This window comes from Elephas maximus, chromosome 4 (genome assembly GCF_024166365.1).
Source record: "Elephas maximus indicus isolate mEleMax1 chromosome 4, mEleMax1 primary haplotype, whole genome shotgun sequence".
NCBI classification, from domain to species: Eukaryota; Metazoa; Chordata; class Mammalia; order Proboscidea; family Elephantidae; genus Elephas; species Elephas maximus.
In genome coordinates this window covers 56942634-56956789 of record NC_064822.1, presented here as the reverse complement: position 1 = coordinate 56956789, position 14156 = coordinate 56942634, and the positions used below count along the sequence as shown (strand labels likewise).

The 14156-nt window shown below is 38.1% G+C and overlaps 1 protein-coding gene across 6 annotated transcripts in view; it reads left to right on the top strand.

The window, feature by feature from the left end:
• The window catches only part of ADIPOR2 (adiponectin receptor 2), an 86841-nt gene that overhangs the window by 33736 nt on the left and 38949 nt on the right, over nucleotides 1–14156 (top strand). For 3 of the 6 annotated variants that reach the window (XM_049885133.1, XM_049885131.1, XM_049885130.1), the window contains exon 2: nucleotides 9425–9679. In XM_049885133.1, the coding sequence (XP_049741090.1) occupies nucleotides 9506–9679 (174 nt within the window). In that variant the 5' untranslated portion in view covers nucleotides 9425–9505. Of the gene's footprint in view, nucleotides 1–9409; nucleotides 9680–14156 lie in introns of those variants that run through there. The other 3 variants (XM_049885134.1, XM_049885135.1, XM_049885136.1) reach the window with 3 other exon arrangements.

Here is a 14156-nt window from a genome sequence, read left to right as displayed (position 1 = left end):
CTTTGCAACCTGAGGAGGAGGTTTAGGAATTGAAAAATTCATGTACAGTATTATTTTCTTTCTTCATTAGCACTTCTCGGCCACCAGAGATACTGAAGAATGATGGATCTGCTCTACTTGTTGAAAATGCAGCGGTCAGAATTTGTGCAGAATTTCCACATCCATTCATAGATTCAGAGCACCTCTTGCTTGTTCTTTCTCGCCAGCTCTTGTCTGTTTGTATTAATTTTTTTTAGCTCCGTGTAATACAGCATAGTAGTCATAGAATTTAACCAATGGAAATTGATAAGTGTAAGTAGAATAAAATTAAACTCTTCCAATTAACAGCTAATGGTACTATCACTATTTCCTACTGTATTCTCTTTTATTATTAAGACCCTTGGAGCAAATTGAAGCCTAGTTCCAAATACTTTTCTTATTTCAAACACAACAGGACAATTCATTATTAATACTTTTGTTCTCTATGCTTTAAATCTTTTTTTCCCCTCCAACCGTGATTTCTGTTTGGAACTTGACATTGAATGTCTTGCAAGAAGGGATAGAGGTTAATTTCTTGATTCCTAGAATTATACTGTAATAAATATTGGCATACTGGCCTTTGTATAGTCTATAGCTTTTGGAATAAGTAAAAATTCCTAGACTTTTTTCCCAGTTGGCGTGTTTTTACATTGTTAAAGAAAATGGTTTAAAAATCATTAAATATCAGGCAGTCATTTGTGTCATAGTGACTTTTTAAAAAAAATAACAGGCACAGGAAGGGATATACTTTACTATACGGGTTTTTTTGAGCGATTGTTGTTTCTGATAGCTTATAGTTACTGTGTCTTATCTACTATCCCCAGTTGCTGATGCTGGCTACTTAGCTAGTTTCCATTCCCCAAAATGTCCTCTGATATTTTCTACCTTTTGAATACTTCAGAGCTTTATTTAATAGTTCATTGAAGTACATTTATCAGGTACTTAACTTTCTCCCATTATGGTACAATCTCAATGTACATTTAATGTTGTTAAATAATATTCTGTCTTTCATAAATGCTTCCTTTTATAGATGAGGAAACTCCAGGTTTCCTTTGAGACAGCAAGCTTCTGGATATAACCATGAGACCAGTTAAACTCTTTGAGATCTGTATTAACCTTTTTTTTTTCTTAAGTTAAATATCAATAGAATTATTGGATCAGGGTTTAAAAATTAAAAAAAAAAAATAAGTCATTAAATTTGATTTTTAAAAGGTACCCTTCAAATACAGACATTTACAAATTGAGAAAATATGCCGTGTGCTCTCAATTTTGATCCGGAAAATTTAGAGTTACCAGCTATGCACAGTGGGCCTGTTTTCATTTCCAGACTAGGAGGCAGCATGAGCAAAGTGGAAAAAGCCTGAAGAACCTGAGCCTGAACTCCATTCTTCTACTTAAAAGCCGTGTGACTCTGAGCAACCTGCTCATCCTGTCTGAACCTCAGGTTCCTTAGCTGCGAGAGGGGGAGGTATTAAATCTCTAAGGTTGTTATGAAGAATAAATAAGATGATGGGTACCTGACAACATGTACTTATATTAAATAATATATACTTAATTCTGTTTGAAATCGTGGCCTTGGTGTGTTAGATTTCCAGAGTTTGGGTATATCTCAGTGCACCTTTCGTAATTGAAGGTTTTTTTAGGATTCGAAATACTTAGGAGTTTTTTTTTTTTTTTTTTTTTTTTTAAGAGTATTACTGATTTGTAATGGGGAAAATGTTATTAGGTGTAGGGTTTTCTGCTGAGCTGTTTCAAATTCAGTGATTTTTTTTTATTTGAAAGAGTGCTTAGGCTGTTGTATAAAGAAAGGACTGCGAGTGTAAGAGTAGAGACAAGTAGACAAGCGACAGGGTTATCAAAGTATTCTAGTATTCAGAGCTATTGGTGGCTTGGCCTAATTATGATAGGGAAGAGGAAAAGAAATGGAAAGAATTTTAGAGATATTTTGCAGGTAAAATCCGTAGTATTTGCAAAAGGATTGGATATGGGGATTTGGGAAGAAGGAGAAACCTAGGTGACATTGGCGATAATGGTGTGCAAGTAAGCTAGAGTGATTGTTGTAGCAGCAACTTGTAGAATATGAAAGGTAAAGCCTTCAAACATTAAACAGGAAAACATAAGGCAAGTAAACAGTGTCCAGCTGGGATGGGCTTAAAACTACTAGAAAACCTGTAGGGAATTCATAGTTTGCCAAGGAAGTGTGCCTTTGGGACAAAAAACCTGGTTGGAACTAAGAAACCCTGGAGAGTATTATAAAATGAGGAGTGAAATGGTATCTCATTGTGGTTTTGATTTGGATCTCTGATGGCTAATGACACTGAGCATCATTTCATGTGTTTGGTGGCCGTTTGAATATCTTATTTGGTGAAATGTCTATTCAAGGCCTTTGCTCATTTTATGGTTGGTTTGTCTTTTTGTTGTTAAGTTGTCAAAGTTTTATATATATTTTGGTTATTAGATTCTTATCGGGTATATGGTTTCTGAAGACATCCTCTTAGTCGGTAGCTTGTCTTTTCACTTTTTTTGGTAAAGACTTTTGATAGAAAAAAGTTTTTAATTTTCATGAGGTCCCGTTTATTTATTTTGCCTTTTGCTGTTTGTGCCTTTGTTATTATATTAGATAATCCACTGTTAAAAGCTAGGCCTGACAGCATTGTCCCTGCATTTTCTCCTAAGAATTTGGTTTTAGTTTGCACATTTAGGTCCTTAATCCATTTTGAATTTGTTTTTGTATGGTGTGAGGCATGGATCCTGTTTCATTTTTATGCCTGTGGAAACACCATTTATTGAAGAGACTCTTCTTTCCCCGTCACATGAACTTAGGACCTAATCAAAAATCAGTTGACCATAGATATGTGGGTGTTTCTGGACTGTCAATTCTATCCCATTGCTCTATGCATCTATTGTTACAGCAGTACCAGGCTGTTTTGGTTATTGTAGCTGTATAGTATGTTTTAAAATCAGAAAGTAAGGGTCCTTCTACTTTGTTCTTCTCTTTCAACATTGCTTTAGCTATTCGGGGTCTCTTGCTGTTCCCTGTAAAGTTGAGAATTGGTTTTTCTATTTCTGCAAAGAGAGCTGTTGGGATATTGATTCGGATTGTGTTGAATCTATGGATTGCTTTGGGTAGTTTTTTTTTTTTTTGAGCATTTGTGCTTTAGGTGAAAGTTTGAAAGCTTACATAGGAAATTAGTTTTCCAATCAATGATTCTTACACAAATTGTTCCGTGACATTGGTTGCAATTGCTGCAATGTGTAAGTACTCTCCTCATTTCCTCCCTGGGTTTCCTGTTTCCATTAGTCCAGTTTCCCTGTCCGTCCCTGCTTTCTCATCTTTTTTGGAGGTGGCAAATGTTGCCCTTTTGTTCTCATATAGTTGATTGTTCTAAGGAGCACGTTTTTCAAGAGCTTTGTTTATTTTATAGCCCTGTCTATTATTTGGCTGAAAGGTGGCCTCCAGGAGTATCTTCAGTTTCAAGTTAGAAGGTTGTCTTAGGTTAATAGTCTCAGGGGTTCCCCCAGTCTCTTTCCAACCAGTAATTCTGATCTTTTTTTTTTTTTTAACTGCAACCTTCTATGGTGATCCTGGTCAGAGTGGTTGGTAGTGGTAGCTGGACACTGTCTGGTTCTTCTCATCTTAAGTTAGTACGGCCATTAGTCTTTTACTCTTTTGGACTACTTGCTTCCTTGAGTTTGGGTTTTCTTCATTCTGCTTTGCTCCATTTCAGGTCTCTAATGCCTAAGATATTGATCTCATGTGTTCTATTTAGTTTTTGACAATTTCCAATTTTCCTAGATTCATACTTAATACATTCCATGTTCTGATTATTAATGATGTTTACAGCTGTTTCTTCTCATTTTGAGTCATGTCATATCAGCATATGAACGTCCTGAACGCTTGACTCCATCCATCCACGTCATTAAAGTCGACTCTACTTTGAGGAGGCAGCTACTCTGCAGTCGTATTTTGAGTGCCTTCCAACCTGAGGGGCTCATCTTCCGTCACTATATCAGACAGTGTTCCACTGCTATTCATAAGGTTTTCACTGGCTAATTATTTTCAGAAGTAGACTGCCAGGTCTTTCCTAGCCTGTCTTAGTCTGGAAGCTCAGCTGAAACCTGTCTGCCATGGGTGACCCTGCTGGTATTTGAATACTGGTGGCATAGCTTCCAGCATCACAGCAACACACAAACCCCCACAGTATGACAAACTGACAGACGTGTACTGGTATGGGTCATTTTGAATTGGACAATCATATGGTCTACTGTGCTGGGAATGAGAGCTTGAAGAGGAATGGTATTACATTCATTGTCAAAAAGAACATTTCAAGATCTATCCTGCAGTACTGTCAGTGATAGGAAAATATTCATACACGTATAAGGAAGACCAGTTAATACGACTGTTGCTCAAATTTATGCACCAACCACTAAGGCCAAAGATGAAGAAATTGAAGATTTTTACAAACTTCTGCAGTCTGAAATTGATCAGACATGCAGTCAGGATGCACTGATAATTACTGGTGATTGGAATGCGAAAGGTGGAAACAAAGAAGAAGGATCGGTAGTTGGAAAATATGGCTTTGGTGGTAGAATTGATGCCGGAGATTGCATGATTGGGTTCTTTGCAAATGCCACTTTTTGGCAACATAAACAGCGACAATACACATGGATCTCACCAGATGAAATACATAGGAATCAAATCGACTACGTCTGTGGAAAGAGATGATGGAAAAGCTGAATATCGTCAGTCAGAACAAGGGGTCAACTGCAGCTCAGACCATCAATTACTCATATGCAAGTTCAAGTTAAAACTGAAGAAAATTAGAATAAGCCCACAAGAGCCAAAGTATGACCTTGAGTATTTAGAGACCATCTCAGGAATAGATTTGATGCATTGAACACTAATGACTGAAGACCAGACGAGTTGTGGAATGACATCGAGGCCATCAAGGACATCATACACGAAGAAAGCAAGAGGCCATTAAAAAGACAGGAGAGAAAGAAAAGACCTAAATGGATATCAGAAGAGACTCTGAAACTTCCTCTTGAATGTCAAGTAGCTAAAGCAAAAGGAAGAGATGATGAAGTAAAAGAGCTGAAGATTTCAAAGGGCAGCTCAAAAAGACAAAGAAAAGTATTATGATGACATGTGCAAAGACCTGTAGATAGAAAACCAGAGGAGAAGAACACGCTCAGCATTTCTTAAGCTGAAAGAGCCAAAAAAATTGAAGCCTTGAGTTGCAGTATTGAAGCATTCTATGGGGAAAGTATTAACTGATGCAGGAAGATCAAAAGAAGATGGAAGGAACACACAGAGTCACTGGACGTTCAGCCATTTCAGGAACCGATGGTACTGAAGGAAGAAGTCCAAGCTGCACTGAAGGCATTGGTGAAAAACAAGCCTCCAGGAATTGATGGAATAACAATTAAGATGTTTCAGCAAATGGGGCTCACTCGTCTATGCCAAGAAATTTGGAAGACAGCTTACCTGGCCAAATGACTGGAAGCAATCCATATTTATGCCTGTGCCCAAGAAAGGTGATCCAACTGAATGCGGAAATTGTCTTAACGGTATCATTAATATCACATGCCAGCAAAATTTTGCTGAAATCATTCAAAAGCAGCTGCAGCAGTGTATCAGCAGGGGACTGCCAGAAATTCAAGCCGGATTTAGAAGAGAACGTGGAACCAGGGATATCATTGCTGATGTCAAATGAATCCTGGTGGAAAGCAGAGGATATCAGAAAGATGTCGACCTGTGTTTTATTGACTATGCTAAGGCATTTGACTGTGTGGATCATAACAAATTATGGATAACATTGTGGAGAACGGGAATTTTGGAACACTTAATCGTGCCCATGAGGAATCTCTACTTGGATCAAAAGGAGTCCTTTGAACAGAACAAGGGGATACTGCGTAGCTTAAAAGTGTGAGTCAGGGTTAAATCATTTCAGCACACCTGTTCAGTCTATGCTGAGCAAGTTATCCGAGAAACTGGACTATATGAAGAAGAACAGGGCATCAGGATTGGAGGAAGACTCATTAACAACGTGCTTTATGCAGATGACACAATCTTGCTTGCTGAAAGTGAAGAGGACTTGAAGCACTTACTGATGAAGATCAAAGACCACAGCCTTCAGTATGAATTACACCTCAACATATAGAAAACAGAAATCCTCACAACTGGACCAATAAGCAACATCATGATAAGTAGAGAAAAGATTGAGGTTGTCAAGGATTTCATTTTACTGGATCCACAGTCAACACACATGGGAGCAGCAGTCAAGAAATCAAACGATGCATTGCATTGGGCAAATCAGCTGCAAGAAATCTCTTTAAAGTGTTAAGAGGCAAACATGTCATCCTGAGGACTAGTGTGCGTCTGAACCAAGCCATGGTGTTTTCAGTTGCCTCAATATACATGCGAAAGCTGGACAGTGAATGAGAGAAGACCAAAGAAGAATTGACGCCTTTGAATTATGGTGGTGGTGAAGAGTATTGAATATAGCACGGACTGCCAAAAGAACGAACAAATCTGTCTTGGAAGAAATACAACCAGAATGCTACTTAGAAGCAAGGATGACGAGGTTGTGTCTCACATGCTTTGGACATATTATCAGGAGGGTTGAGTCCTTGGAGAAGGACATAATGCTTGGTAAAGTAGACGGTCATCGAAAAAGAGGAAGCCCTTCAATGAGATGGATTGACACAGTGGCTGCAAGAGTGGGCTCAAGAATAACAACAATTGTGAAGATGTCGCAGGACTGGGTAGTGTTTCGTTCTTTTGTGCATGGGATCGCTATGAGTTGGAACTGACTTGACGGCACTTAACAACAAAAACAGTCTTTGCTCCAAGCAGGAAGAGACCAAAAGTTGCTTCTCAGATGGCTGTTCACAAACGTTTAAGACCCTAGATACTACTCACCAGGCTAGGATGTAGAACATTGTCTTTATGAACTACGTTTTGCCAGTTGACATAGATGTCCTCTGACGCTGTGGTCCTTAGCCTTCAAATCCAGTGGTTCAGTCCTGATATCTAAGTAGTTTCTGCAATTGTGTCCCTATGTACTCTGTTATGAGTGTACATGTAGCATTCACAAATATGTATGTAGAAATATCTACAACCATACCTATATATGTACAGAAGCGTATTCCCATAGGACTTCCCTCACCTATCTATGTACTCACAAACTATTGTTTGTTATTACTGTTGTTGCAGGATTACATACGTTAGTGATTGTCCCTCCTTCCTCCTTGCATCCCTGGTAACCATCAAAGAATATTTCTTTCTGTGTATAAACCAATTCTTGGCTTTTTATTATAGCTCTGGTGTGGTTATATTTCAAGGATACTTTTCAGAAAGGTTTCTACTTGCTACAGTTTGAGAATAAAGATCCTGATTTTATGGTTTACTAACCACGTAAACTTAGTGATTAGGGTTCAAGTTCTTATAGTTTCTTTTTTCCTGTTTTAGTTTTGCTGGGTAATAGCACATAAACTTCCTAAGGGCTGAAAAGACCGCGGTGTAAACCCCAGCTGCTCCTGTTTGTAGCTAGATGACCTTGAATAACTTACCTCATCTCTGAGCCTCAGTTTCTACATCTGTAAAATGGGGGATGTTAATACCTCAGATGGCTATTTTTAAGATTATGTGAAATACCACATGCAAATTCATATAGAATTTAAAATATCGTTGACCTTCCATAAATGTTAGCTGTCTCTTCTCTGAAACAAAATGAAATGGTAAGTGTGAAATGGCTTTGTCGGCAGTAAATAAATCGGCTTGATAGTATAAATTTATTATCTCAGTAGTATAATATGGTTGCTTAGGCCGTTAAGTGATAGGCACATGCCTAGGTTTGATAATCCTTAAAGATTTGTGTTTGCTCTTGCTGAATAAACTTTGAAAGTCTCTAGAGAAATCCAGCAGCAAACTCACATGATTTATGGAATCCTGCAGAAGTCAACAGTGGACTAATTCTGTGGTAGTCTATGTGTCAATATGTATGAACGATAAATACACCTCTTACCTTCTTTTTCTGGTATCTGGACCCTCCCACTGTTGCCCTCCTCTACCCTTCAACAGTACAAACCTTGAATATCATAGAGCTGTACCGTGGTCTCTTCCTTCTTTTGATATTTATTGTCAGATTGACTGACAGTCGCCTTATTTGGATATGTAATTAAATGTCTAAAATAAGCTTGTGCACTATGAGGTAAGAGGTAGAATGCCAAGGATTTGAAAGAATTGAACTCCTGGGAAACTTACTGCAGGCCAGTTTAGAGAGATATTGATGATTTCTGGAAGTGTTTTTACCACTCAAGAACATTAAAATACCATCCATCAAAAATTTATTAAACATTTATGTACATAGCACTCTCTGGGAACTCAGAGAGATATAAAAGGAGTATGCTCTGGGCCAGAGCTTCTTGCCTTCCAGGGTAATCTAGTTAGAGTTCAGAACAACTCAAAAACGTTGAAATGTCAAGCATTAAGCAGTTTGAATGTAAAACATTACCAATAATATGTTATATATACTTAGAGACTTTGTCCTACATATTTCATACAGTATTATGAAACATACACGTGTACCTATATACAAATAATGTTTGCAGATTGGTGAATTATGGAAGAAATATTTGAGACACAACAGAATTATCTTTTTTTTTTTTTGGTGGAGAGGTGGAAGTGGTTGAGGGAGCCAAGGAATAAATTGAACCAGGAACCTGGAAAGATTGTTCTGGTATTAGCTGAATTAGTTACCTTCCCTGAGTTTTGATTTCCTCACCTATGCAGTAGAAATAAAAAATACTCTTTAGGGTCATTTAGATGTTTAAATGAGATTAGATATGGAAAACCCAGTTATAATCCACATATATTCTTTCTGCAGTTCGCTTTTTTTTTTAATGGAAAAAGTGGTGTAGTATATGATAAAAAATACAAGCTGAACAAAATGGAAAATAAGTCTTTCTCAGTCCAGACCCTAAGTTCTTCTGCCCTTCTGTACCAGGAGCATGGTTTTGAATATTATCCAGTAATTATTCTGTGTACACATATACTTATATATGATTATATATTTTTATAATATATAAATGGAAACATAGTATAACCCACTGCCGTCGAGTCAATTCCAACTCATAGCGACCCTATAGGACAGAGTAGAACTGCCCCATAGAGTTTCTAAGGAGGACCTGGTGGATTCGAACTGCCATCCTCTTGGTTAGCAGCCTCTTAGAATATATAGTTTTTTTTTTTTTTAAATACCTTATTCTTCTGTCATTCTTAATGATTGCTGAGTATTCTGTTGTTTGAATATATATTAGTTAATATAACCAATGTCTTCCACCAGCACTCATTTAATAAATTTATTTAAAATATGTTTATTCAAAGCCTTCTTCTCCTTAGGGTCAGCTCACTGTTCTGAAAATCACCCTCCAAGAAGGGACAGAAAGAAAGACCTCTTTGTAAGAAAGGCTTCGGTATCCCATGAACGAGACAGAAGAAAACCGATTGTGGTGCAGCAGGACTCCAGAGCCAGATATAAGGCTCAGAAAAGGGCACCAATCTGATGATAGAAGGAGAAGGGATAATGACAACCATCAAGACGGAGATTTGGAGCCCATTTTAGAGGCACCCGTTCTTTCTTCCCATCATAAAAAAGTAAGTTACAGTGGAAGAATGGTAAATAAAACAGAAATTTATGAGAATGTAACTGGAGACAGGACGTAAATTTAAAAAATGTATGGGGACGTTGCCGGAGAGAATGTATGTCAAGAAGAACTTTGAGCACATTTGCAGCTTTTTGTTCAGGGTAACTTGAAATCTCATTCTTAAATTAGCGCAGGTATTATTTGATTTCATAGTTACGCCTTTCTGCTGATACTTGAACTCATATTTGATCTGCTTTATCTTGTTTTAGGGAGAAATAGGGGGTTTTCTGGTTCCCATGTAGCCTTTCCAATTTGACCATGCTTTAGTTATAACATTGTCAGTGATATTTTTTGGGGAAATTCTAATTGCATGTTGGACCTATGTCTCCAGATACTGTTTATCTCCAGCACATACCTTGGGGGTCAATATAATTCTGAGAGCAGAAGGCAGATTTTAATATTTCCTTTCATTCCCCAGAGGAAACATTAACCTTTAAATTATTCAAGCAACAATATCTAGAGAGCAAAAGCTTAAATATCTATGAACAGCATCTGAAATTCATTTTTGCAGATGTTTTGCTATGTGCTTTGAAACCTTGGCGTTGTGTTAGCATGCATTCAAAGTTGTGATTCCAGTACACTATTTCCCAAACTGTGAGTTGTGCCCAATAGTGGGCTGTGAAATTGATTTCGTGTATTAGACAACCAGCATTAAAAAAAAAGGAATAGCAAAATAGAATAAAAATCATACATTTAAAATTTCATGCTATTTGATGAAGTTTCTTAGTCTTAAATAGGTATGTATATGTATATAGATATGAACAATATATGAAATACAATTCTTACTGTGGATTGTGGGTAAAAACACTTTGAAAGCCCCTACTTGGAATACCAGCTTTATAGCCCTGAAGGGATATGCTTATTGTATGGGTAATAGTGTTGTTGGCTTGAATTCTGGAGGATCTTGTTCTTTCAGGTCTTTATCATAAAGATCTCACCAGAGCATTGCAGTAATATAGTCTGTTACAGCAAGCAGCAAGTTTAAGGTTATTTCTTTTATTCTTGGTAACACTCTGTAAGACTAGCCTTATACCTTTGACTAGATTGTGCTACAGTGAAAGAAGATTGTGTGTGTATGTGTGCACACACCACGTAACAACGTGCACCTATAGGACAGATTGGTAGCTTATGGGATTTAAAAAACAACTGTTTGCCTGCAATAATAAAAAAAGATTTTTTTTTTTTGCAATAGCATAGTGTAATTTGACCTTTGATGAGGCATCGGTGGTTCAGTGTAGAATTCTTGCCTTCCATGCAGGAGAACTGGGTTCGAGTCTGGCAAATGTACCTCATGCACAGCCACCACCTGTCTTTCAGTGAAGGCTTGCATGTTGCTATGATGTTAAGCAGGTTTCAGCGGAGCTTCCAGACTAAGACAGACTAGGAAGAAAGGCCTGGTGATCTACTTCCAAAAATCAGCTGATGAAAACCCTATGGATCGTGAACATGGTGTAGAACCAGGCAAGCATTTGTTCCGTTGTGCATGGGGTCACCATGAGTTGGGATCCAACTTGACAGTAGCTGACAACAATAACAATTTGGCTTTTAAACCAGCATTAAACCCGCTGCTGTCGAGTCGATTCCAACTCATAGTTACCCTATAGGCCAGAGTAGAACTGCCCTATAGTTTCCAAGGCTCTAATCTTTACAGAAGCAGATTGCCACATCTTTCTCCTGCAGAGCACCTGGTAGTTTTGAACTGTCATCCCACCAGTTAGCAGCCAGCTGAGCTCTTAACCGCTGTGCCACCAGGGCCCCTTTACTAGCAGATTAGACTTCCCTATCCAGGCTGAGGCAAGGTGAGTTTCCCTTAGTTACTACTAAGGTCTAAGCTATTATTAAGCACTTGTTATTTTATTAATGAGAACTGTCACTAGGTTTGGATAAGTGACTGGGATTATCTTAAAGGGAGTAGAAATGCAGTAAATAGAAATAGGAAGAGGATTGACCAAAATATTGAATACAGGGTCAGAAGACTCATGTTCTAGCCTTGTAAAATAGGCAAGTTATTTAATTTCCCTGCATTTCTTTTTGTCATACGTAACATGAGGACAATAGATGATCTCTGTATGCCTTTCCAGTTATGGTAGGACTTTACCTTTTTATCAGTTTCTTGATATCAAGGAATGTTCTCAAAGGTTTTCAGAATAAACACATTAAACTACTCTGAAATATACCCATATCCAATTTAAAGACCTAGTGGTGATAAATTAATCCCTTCGACAGTCAGTAGAGCAGACTTTAATTGTTTGCTTAGTAAAGGCTGATTGAATATGGGGAAGGAGAGGAGAAAAGGGAAGGAGGAAGGGAAGAAGGGAGTGTGTGAAGGGCATTTCAAGCAACAGGAGTAGTGTGTATGCAGAGGTACTGAGTGAAAAGAACTTGCATATTTAGGGAATGTGATGCCTGGTAGAGGGAGGATGGTGAAAGATGAGGTTAAAAAAGTGTAGATAAGGACCCTTGTAGAACTTGGTATGGAGAAAGTGCATCAAGGTCATTGGCAGTTTTTAAGCAGGGGAGTGACAAGATCTTGTTTACATTCTAAAATGGTCACTCTCTGACTGGAAGATGAGTTCAGAGGTGGAGCAGGTTTAGGTGGGAGGACCAAAAGTTTGCTTTTGGACATGATAAGTTTGAAATGCCCCTGAGACATCTTAATGGGTATGTCAAGTAGATATTTGGGTGTCAGTGAGGAATTCCAGAGAGAGGTCTGTGCTGGAGATAATCATTTAGGAAGTAGCAGCATATAAATGAAATTTAAAGTTATTGAAATGGTTAAGGTTACTTAAGAGGGGAAGAGTAAAGAGAGGGAGAAGAGGAGGGCCCTAGGACCCAGCTTGAGGAATACCAGTATTCACAGGGCATTTTAAGGAGAGGAAGAAAGTAGAGGAGGCTGAGAAAGAGAAGCTTGTGAGGTAGGAGGAAAACCCAGGAAAGTGTAATATCATGAAAACCAGGAGAAAAGAGTTATATCAAGAGGAAGGGGAAGGAGCCATTGGTTGTGTCTAGTGCTACTTGAGAGTTCAAGGACAATAAGGATGAGAAAGTGACTATTGATTGGATCTGGCAACACAGGGTTCATCGGTGAACACAATAAGAGCTGTTTTGGTGAAGAGGCGTATATTGTCTCAGCTTATGTTCCACTGGCCAAAGCAGTCATATGACCAGGTCCAGATACAGTGGAATGGGGAAGGAGTAAGTGAACAATTGAGAACAATAATACACAGTCGCCACAATTCCTAAAGGAAAAAAGTATTCCCCATCCTAGAATCTTTCACATAGGCTACTATGCTTCATGTAATTAATTCTCAGTGCTGAGTCTGATGCTGGAGAGAAAATTTCCTCCTTAAACACCACTTAATAATTGGCTAAGTATTCGAAGATCTAGGTTCTGATATTTACGTAACCCTGACTATGACTTTGCAAAACTTCTCAGTGCATCAATTTCTCTGAAAAAGAGTAAGAATAATACTTTGTACATTATGCCTTCTATTTGCATATTATAGGAGCCATGGTGGTACAGTGGTTAAGCACTCAGCTACTAGCCGAAAGGTCAGTGTTTCGAACCCACCAGCCGCTCCATGGGAAAAAGATGTGACAGTCTGCTTCTATAAAGATTTACAGCCTTGAAAACCCTCTGGGGCAGTTCTACTTTGTTCTGTAGGGTTGCTATGAGTTGGAATCACTTGATGGCAATGTGTTTTCTATTTTTATATGGATATTATAAGAATAATGGGACAATTTATGTTAAATTTGTTTTAGTTTTTAGTTAGATTTGATATTTGCTTTTTTGCTCCTACCTGTTGCCCTGCACTGGGTTAAAAAAACAAAATCAAATTTAGCAATTTAAATATCCAGAGGTTTCCTCACTTTGTTGTGAAATAGTGTGTACGGTTGAAATGACTATTCTGTATGTCGAGCCCCCTGTGTGTTATGGATGAGAAAATAGAGAATGAATAAATGACCAGAGGTATACTGTTAGTAAATGAAGGAACTGCTGAGATTCAGATCTTCTATTAATTTTTTTTTCCCCAACATATCCTTGTGGTTTTCAAATGGCAATTTTGACTCCCAGGGGACATTTGGCAGTGTCTGGAGATATTTTTGGTTGTCACAACTGGGGGTAAGGGGGATGTGCTGCATCTAGTGGGTAGAGTCCAGAGGTGCAGCTAAACATCTTGCAATGAATAGACAGTCCCAACAACAAACAGTTATCTGGCCAAAAATTGTCAGTAGTGCTAAGATTGAAAAACCTTGATTTATTCTACCTACTTCAGCAGCACATCATCACAAGAGCATATATAGAACTCAGTTATACTTTGTAGTAATAGAAGTATTGTAGCAGTGTGTTCTTCAGACCCAGGGCTGTTGTTTTGCAAAACTCTAAGGGATGCCATCAGGTCATAATCTTTGTAAATGGTCCATGT